This window comes from Lampris incognitus, chromosome 2, assembly GCF_029633865.1.
Source record: "Lampris incognitus isolate fLamInc1 chromosome 2, fLamInc1.hap2, whole genome shotgun sequence".
NCBI classification, from domain to species: Eukaryota; Metazoa; Chordata; class Actinopteri; order Lampriformes; family Lampridae; genus Lampris; species Lampris incognitus.
The window spans coordinates 43,140,399-43,149,605 of NC_079212.1; the positions used below are offsets into that span (position 1 = coordinate 43,140,399).

The following is a 9,207-nucleotide window of genomic DNA, read 5'->3' on the forward strand; positions in this document are numbered from 1 at the left end:
GAGATCACGGGGGCAACACAGGTGCAGAAACAGACATGGCAAGCCAATCATGTCATGGGGTACAGGTGAGCATAGCTGACCCAGAACACACAAGCATGACATACAGAATACATGACATTTGTTTTTATTTATGTTGTTTTTGTTTTTGCTCTTACTTGTTTGGTCTTACTCTTGTTTTTGCCTTGTCTGGTTTTATTTCTTTGTGAGCCACTTTGTGGTATTTTTTTAGAAAAGTGCTATAAAAATATTATTATTACTATTGAGACCTGGTCATCGGGAGTTTGGATGTAGTTTGTTGCTAAAAATTTGATGTAATTATTCCATTGCCATTTAAAAACCAGCATGCATTGAAGTGAATGGGCATTTGGGGGTATTTTGGCCTCCCATAGTTCCAAACTGCTGCAGTAAAAAGCCTGAAATGGATGTCACTGAGCCCTGTGATGGCCTGGTGGCATGTCCAGGGTGTCTCCCTGCCTGCCCCCCAGTGTCTGCTGGGATAGGCTCCAGCATCCCCGCGACCCTGAGAGCAGGATAAGTGGTTTGGATAATGGATGGATGGATGGATGAATGTCGTTGATACCTGCATGGGAAGCTGATGAGCTTAAGGAATAGTGTCGTGTGGTGAAAACATTTTGATACGATAACTAACCAGATTTACTTGAAAAAAAACTGGCATTTAATCCTTTTTGAGGGGCAGAAAGATTGTTTTAGGTGAATTAGACCTGACCAGATAATGTTCAAAGAAGTTACAGAACCCAATTCTCTTTATTTTTCTAGAATCCCTTTCACCCTGTACAGTTACATTGCAATGTAGATGCCCACTAAAATTTAAGGTCTGGATGATGTGACCGCAGTCTGGTACAAGACAGGCGCGCAAACCCTCCCGAGACTTGTTTACCTCACTCACATCTCTATACGTTTCTACACGCCAGACACCTCAGAACAGGATTGCACGCCATTGAAACACACCTTAATCTTAACCTACACCGGATGAAACGACACCTGACACACTCGAAGTGAAGGGGTTTGACCTCCCAGATTGACTCTGACCAGTCACAAGAAGAGCAGCTCCACGGCTTGGGAGGAAGATCTAAACTTTGCATTTGATGATGAAAGGTGGGGTGAAATAAGTCAGGTTTACATTTAGAAAATAGACATGGGCAGTTTGACCTGATCCAGACTCCACCTCACTCTGTAAACTACAAACACTCCCGAACCTACCCCACACGCAAAACAGAGCTGGGAACGCTTACTCTTGACCCCTCGCAGGGAAACAAATTGTTGAGATCTTGCTGGCAATAGCTGGACAGAGACCCCGGTTGTTCCTTCTGGGTGACACCTTTGTGTTGGTTATCAAACAATTCCTGAAAATAGCTGTAACAGCTGCCAGGAAATGGGAAATTTGTGCTGGATAGGATGTCATTACCCCCCCCCCCTCCCATGGCATTAATGTGGGTTGAAGAGCTAACATCTGTATCCTGTGTGGAAAATCAGTGTACAATTTAAAGAAAGAAAATGGCTATCGTCTTCTGCAAAATCAGGGGTGCCTCGATAAGTTTATGGACAAACCAAACCCAGCCACTCAGATGCAAACCAGTCCCCTCCATCACCGTTTTGTCTCTCCAAACACTTGCCTGCTAAAAACATTATTAATACGATTAGGGATATTTTTCCACTGTGAAGATGAGTGATGGAAGTTTTGGTCCATTTATTTTTCTTTTTTTTGGCTCATAAATGTATTCAACTGCAGCGGCGGTAACGCGGGTGCACTGGTAGATGTTTGGCTTACATTTGTTTGATTGAAATACCACTAAAATTATAGAAAAATAAATGAACATAATGTTAAGAAAATGGTGCAGGTACATTTAGTTTTATAATCAGTATTGTGCCCTCACACCAGTCATTTTCAACTGCACACCCAATCACACACATATGGACCCACACAAACACACACACACACACACGTGTGTGCATATTTCTGTGGGTTACCACTCAAAATAAGATGACAGGAAGAGCCTCTGATGCAAAGATACGCTTGCCAGCCTGGCTTACTACTGACACGGTACTAAAGCGGTCTCTATGAGATGTTCAACAGTCTCTACTAGATGCTCTCGTTTTCTCGTGGAACGAATTCTTTTAAGTTCAACACTAGGCACAACACAGTTTTATTAATATGTGAATAAAAAGTATTTAAAGCGTGAACACAATTTTTACATTTCCCTTTCCAAGATTGTACAGTAGAATTACTTCAATTGCAATAATTTAAACTGAGGTCTGGAGCGTTGCGTTTTTCTGATGTTATAGCGACACAGAACAATAAACCACTGCACGGATGTTTTGTAGTGTATCAAAATATCTCTTGTTCCTTCTCTGTGCTGCACTCCCTTCTCACAAGGAGGTATAATGGGGTGGAATTGAGGTATTTGCATTTTCCAAACATTCATGAAATAGTTGATCTCTTCTCCTTGTACGTCGCCATCATTTTCTTGATCTCTGCAATGGCCTTCCCTGGGTTCAGTCCCTACGGAGCAAGCCAAAGGAGAAATGTGTAAACCACATAATGTAAGTGAGAGGATCAAAACTTATGAGTACTTTGTGTGTGTGTGTGTGGTTGCACATCTGCCTGTAGCATGTTATAGTATGCACCTTCGGACATGTCTTTGTGCAGTTCATGATCGTGTGACAGCGGTAGAGAGAGAAAGGGTCCTGAAGTTTGGCCAGCCTCTCCTCAGTGAAGTCGTCACGAGAGTCAATCATCCAGCGATATGCCTGTAGGAGACCAACATATCGCATCAGTCATTCGCTCTACCACATGTCATTTTCATCAAGTTACTCATCTCATCTCATCTCATCATCAGCCACTTCTCCGGGGTCGGGTCGCAGCGGCGGCAGCAAGCTAAGTAGGGCACTCCAGACGTCCCTCTCTCCAGCAACGGCCTCCAGCTCCTCCTGGGGGATCCCAAGGCGTTCCCAGGCCAGATTGGACATGTAGTCCCACCAGCAAGTTCTGGGTCAACCCGGGGTCTCCTCCCAGTTGGACGTGCCCGGAAAACCTCCAGAGGAGCATTCTTATCAGATGCCCGAACCACCTCAACTGGCTCCTTTCAACACGAAGTAGCAGCGGCTCTACTCCGAGCTCCCTCCGGATGTCCGAGCTCCTCACCCTAAGACTGAGCCCAGACACCCTATGGAGGGAACTCGTTTCAGCCGCTTGTATCAGCGATCTCAGCCTTTCAGTCACAACCTGAAAATCTCACTACTTTGATAGTCGTCAAATGATGATAGTGATCTCACTACTTTCAGTCACTATCAAGTTATTGTTTGAATTATTACAACAGGTGGCCGTCAATTTTGTGCATTTTAGAAAAGCTCAGTGACATTAGATTACACCAACCGGGAACCCACCTGCATGAGGACGGCAGGCCCCAGATACTTGTCTCCGTTCCACCAATAGCTGGGACAGCTGGTGCTGCAGCATGCACAGAGGATGCACTCATACAGGCCATCCTGTGAAATTAACAGAATTTAAGACGGATCATTCATCTTTTTTTCTGGAAAGGCTGTGCGATCCTATGTACATCAATGAGTCCACTGTCTTCAGACATACGGAGAATTGCAATGTTCAGCAGTGCTGTATTTTACATTGTGTATTCATTGTGATTATGCATGCTATGGGTGCGTAGCACCCATGAGAAATCACTGGGTTCATTCAGATGGGTGTGAATTAATAATCACTGACTTGGATAATACATAAATTCTCTCTCTTTCTTTCATTTTGATCCCCCCCCCCTTTTCTCCCCAATTGTATCCGGCCAATTACCCCACTCTTCTGAGCCGTCCCGGTCACTGCTCCACCCCCCTCTGCCGATCTGGGGAGGGCTGTAGACTACGTCTCCTTCAATACATCTGGAGTCGCCAGCCGCTTCTTTTCACCTGACAGTGAGGCCTTTCACCAGGGGGACGTAGCGTGTGGGAGGATCATGCTATTCCCCCAAGTTCTTCCTCCCCCCCGAACAGGCACCCTGACCCACCAGAGGAGGCGGTAGTGCAGTGACCAGCACACATACCAACATCTGTCATCCCACCCACAGACACGGCCAATTGTGTCTGTAGGGACGCCCGACCAAGCCGTATTTAACACGGGGATTCGAACTGGTGATCCCTGTGTTGGTAGGCAATGGAATAGACCGCTACGCTACCCAGACACCCTTTCCTGTTTTATTTTGAAGTGCTCACCTGTCTTATTTATCTTTTCAGTTCCTGCCCCTGGTTTTTGCCATCAGCCAACCTGTATATACCACACCTGTTCCCCATTCCCACATCAGCTCCTGAGCACATATACTCCCCAGGCACGGCGATATGGGTAGGCCTGACGGTCCTAGGCCCGCCCACTTTTCATCAGGCCCACCATACAATTTTCCTACCCAAAAAAAAATATTCTATATATTATTTTTACAAATTTTCATTTAGTCATAAATGATTCGAAATCAGCCAATAATCGCATGATTTTGTGCTAAAAATAGCTTTTATAAACATAATTTTATATGTTGATGTTCATGCGCAAGCAAGTTCATGAGACACGTGATGTGATGTTCGACGCCGGCGGGATAGGCTAGGCTAGTTCCAACTGCCATACCAAGCGTTGCTTTTTTTCATGAAAACATAAAAGCGGTCGGCTATGCTACCGTATGTGGGTGTAGGCTATGGCGCAACCAACTTTGTTTAAGTTCTTTAAACGTGCACGAACGGTGTCAGACTCGGAGTCATCACTGCAACCAGGAGCTGACCAAGGGTTGGTATCCACAACTCCATACTCTTCCTCTCCGCCAGCTCAGGATGCTAGCACCAGCAGCATGGATTATGCTAGCAGCAGCAGTATGGATCATGCTAGTACAAGCAGCATGGATGCTAGTGCATCCTCCTCCACCTCGCCACGAGTGGAGGATTCAGCCCCAGGTATGTGTTGCAAACATGTCACCTTTATTCATTTTAATCCAAAATATGTTGTTTATTTTATTTGTGTATTGCATCTTTGTCAACAGGTCACAGACCTGTTGCGCCCTCTATTGGTCGGTCAGTGATAGAATTATAGTTCAAAATGGTCACTCACTGGCTTTCAACGTTGGCAAGTGATGGTACTGTTGCTGTTCAAGCAATATATATTTTGCACTGAGTAATTTTTAACATATTGGCTCATTTTGTCAATGGTGCATGAATTATGAGGGGTTTTTTGTGATTTTGTGTTGCCTAATCATCTGGACTGCATGTCTTCTGCCTGCCCTTGTCTGCTGTGGTTGCCTGTTCTGAACTGACACCCCGGTAACCTGAACTGTGTCTGAACCTGTATTGCCATCTGCCTCCTCCTTGTCTTGTTTTGGTCGCCTATCGAACCGATTTCCCGTATTCTGACCTCTGCATGCCTTTTGACGACAAGTTAAAGTTTTTGTGACCTAAACCTGCCTGTCTTTGAGTCGTGCATTTGGGTTCTCATCCACAAGTTTCTCATAAATAATTGCAGGTCGTGGCGTCCGGGTAGAGTAGTGGTCTATTCCGTTGCCTACCAACACAGGTATCTCTGGTTCAAAGGTCACTTAGATGAGTGATGAAACATTTCTCTCTCAATAAAACGTTGTGTCCACATCAGGGATGGGCAACATGATCCAGAATGGGCCGGTGTGGGTGCAGGTCTTTGTTCCAACCAAGTAGTTACTCACCTGATTCTATTAGTCAACCTCAAGGTCCTTAGCCTTTCCTTAGCCTTTGCTAAGGACCTTGAGGTTGACTAATAGAATCAGGTGAGTAACTACTTGGTTGGAACAAAGACCTGCACCCACACCGGCCCATTCTGGATCATGTTGCCCATCCCTGGTCCACGTGAACTGATTAAACTTTCTGGGATTTCCTTACCTGGATTATTGAGCATGCATCAAGACATTTTTACACAAGCATTCCGCCAATGGCATACTGTACATACAAGCAAACACACTACTACTATTCAGAAAAGTCTCTGTAGACTGGGTATACATACCAGTTTTTGCCTGTCCTCCACAGACTGGTGGTACTGTTCTTTGCCTTCCTGTGATTCGTCCTTCTTTTTTAAGTAGGGCTCAATGGATTTGTACTGCGCATAGAAGTTGCTCATATCCTGTGAAATATCATGCAAGAATTACTCATAAAGCATAAGTAAGGGATGAGAAGTAGCTCATTAAGTTATTTAAATAGTCATTTGTAAACACCCCCTACATTTGCAGTGTTAATACTTAATCAGGATACATCAACATTCACTGCTGTCTATGACTATCACCATGTTTGATGTTTGTGATGGAGTCAGACATTGTTTGATGAACAAACACAGTACTTACAGGCACCAGATCTTTGACGACGTACATGTGTGGGAGAGGGTAGATTTTGGTTGGTTTGCTTGTGTTGGTGTCTATTTTGTTTAGGCACGCCAGAGTGTTGCCTCCATTGATGTTCATGGCACATGAGCCACAGATGCCTAAATAAAAACACACAAGAGCGAGTCTGTGAAAGGGGGAATATGTTGCTTTACATGACGGTAACATATTGTCATCTGTCTTTTTTCAATGAAGATATGCAATTTCACTAAATAGACTCCAATGGAAATTATTATAATAATAACAGTAATAATATTATATTATTATTATTATTATAATAACATGCCGGCATGTGATCCTAATGTTTCCAGCTCTGTCATCTCTACTAGCCTTTCCGGCTATTTCTTTTTTTGGGGGGATTTTTTTTCCTTCCCCCCCTTTCTCTCCAATTGTATTCGGCCAATTACCCCACTCTTCCGAGCCGTCCCGGTCACTGCTCCATCCCCTCTGCTGATCCGGGGAGGGCTGCAGACTACCACATTGTCTCCTCCCATACATGTGGAGTTGCCAACCGCTTCTTTTCACCTGACAGTGACGAGTTTCACCAGGGGGACGTAGCACGTGGGAGGATCACGCTCTTCCCCCCAGTTCCCCCTCCCCCTGAACAGGTGCCCCGACCGACCAGAAGAGGCACTAGTGCAGCAAACAGGACACAAACCCATATCCGGCTTCCCACCCACTGACACAGCCAATTGTGTCTGTAGAGATGCTCGACCAAGCCGTAGGTAACACGGGGATTTGAACCAGCAATCCCTGTGTTGGTAGGCAACGGAATAGACCGCCACGCTACCTGGACGCCCTACAGCAATGTTTTTAATGTGCATTGTCCCTGGCAAATAAACTAATACATGAAATGAAATCTCCACTTTATCTCACCGGTGTATCACTTACCCTCTCGACAGGAGCGTCTGAAGGTGAGAGTGGGGTCCATCTCATTCTTTATTTTGATGAGGGCATCCAAAACCATTGGGCCACATCTAATTACACATGAAAGTTAACATGTCAACAGGTTAAAGTGATCAAAACGATATACAAGCACTGACCAAAATGACACTGATTAAGAAATAGAGACACAGCCGCTTACGTGTTGAGATTGATGTCATATGTCTGCATGCGTGGTTTGTCACCAGGTGTGTCCGGGTCCCAGCGGTAAATCTGGAACTTTTTGATCCTGGGCTGAGGAGCTGGAGCAGCTGCAGTCTGGGCATACCGCGCCGTCTGGATGACAGAGAGGCAGTATTTTATGAAACATTATGAAGGTATTCAATTTGCTTTCACATGATGGACATATGGCCGATTCACCTGGCCCCAATGTGTGTGTGTGTGGGCCCTGTGTGATGGCCTGGCGGCCTGTCCAGGGTGTCTCCCCGCCTGCCGCCCAATGACTGCTGGGATAGGCTCCAGCATCCCCACGACCCTGAGAGCAGGATAAGCGGTTCGGATAATGGATGGATGGATGATGGACATATCGGAGCGAACCTTGTGAAAAAACATGGCCGACTCTTCTTAAATATATATATATATTTGCGTCTTTCTTACTTTCTTTAACTTGACAATTGTCGTGTATGGCAGCTAGCAAAACTGCAATGTCACAAATAAATTTCTGTGAACTGACATTGTTGAAATGAGCGCGTGGCAGTATTAGGTAAAAGCCTTTCATAGAGACAGAGTCTCCCCCTGGTGGTTTAACATCGACATAGCGCTGTTACGTCACTTCGCTTCCTGGTTACTTAGCTGTCATTTGGAGGAGCGAGACTAAAATTTAACTGCCATTTTATAAAGGGGGGGAGGGGGGCATACAATAAATATCCACACCTTTAAAATTTTTGGGAATTGCCAAAAGATCTCTTTTGAGGAGCTTCGAGGGCTGCGCGAGTGTCCAACTGATTTTCACAACGGAAGAGTATAAACGGCAGTGTTTTGATTAAAAAACAAAACAAAACCGCTAGATTGTGCGACACGGCAAATGAGCTGTTGACGGTATTAACGGTGGGCGCCGCAGGAGACAATAGAGGCCAGAGAGGACGGTGCTGGATAAGAGCCGATCACGTGCGAACGGCCACAGCGGAGGTGGGCGTCTCTGGAAAGAAACCGCCAGCGTTTCAGCGCAGACCACAACAAACACCCGCAATATCCACTAAAACTCCACAAGTCGCAAAAAACAACACTCCCCCCCCCACACACACACAAACTGGGGGTCTATCGGGGGCGACGTTGCCACGGTTTAACTTTTCAGTCCAGGCTGCGTTTGGCGGGCATAAGGAGAACAGCGACGGCTCTTCGTGAAAGTCTAATGATGAATGACTTCGTCTTCAACTCACCGCCGCGGCACCGGAGCCCCGCAGAGCCGAAGCGCCCCTGCCCAGGCCGAAGCGGACCGCCAACATCTTCCCGGTTCCGTCTGAGGTTCCCAGCCGCACGGCTTCCCCGAGCCACACAGCGGCGGCGGCCCCGCCCACCCCGGCACACCCGCGGGACCACGTGACACGGCCACGGCCAATACGAGCGAAGCGCGCCGCAGACGTCACGCCCAGGGCCTCTTTCGCAACCGACTTTGGCGCAAACTGCTTATTACCCCCAAGGTCGGGTCAGGTGTTTAAGAAGCCCGTGATGGGGGGGATAACACGCTGCCAATAGTTCTCCAGTTCAACGCAAAAGTCAGCGAATTCAGTAAAGGCGCAGTGTGTGTGTGTGTGTGTGTGTGGGGGGGGGGGCTAGAGGGGGTGCCCTCGTGCACCAAGGTGTCCCTTTTACGTTACAAAACCATTTCTAAATTAAGTGTTAATCCATATGATACTGCGAAAATCAA

At 46.3% G+C, this 9,207-nt stretch overlaps 1 protein-coding gene across 1 annotated transcript; it reads right to left on the minus strand.

The window, feature by feature from the left end:
• Positions 1–1,452: 1,452 nt before the first annotated feature.
• LOC130106669 (succinate dehydrogenase [ubiquinone] iron-sulfur subunit, mitochondrial-like) lies at positions 1,453–8,845 on the minus strand. Its single transcript, XM_056272873.1, has 8 exons — positions 8,720–8,845; positions 7,483–7,616; positions 7,290–7,375; positions 6,363–6,499; positions 6,029–6,145; positions 3,406–3,507; positions 2,647–2,769; positions 1,453–2,521 (listed from the first exon to the last, which is right to left on the minus strand). Exons 1-8 carry the CDS (start codon positions 8,783–8,785, stop codon positions 2,441–2,443), a joined length of 846 nt encoding a protein of 281 aa, XP_056128848.1. The 5' UTR covers positions 8,786–8,845; the 3' UTR covers positions 1,453–2,440.
• Between the last annotated feature and the right edge of the window lie 362 nt (positions 8,846–9,207).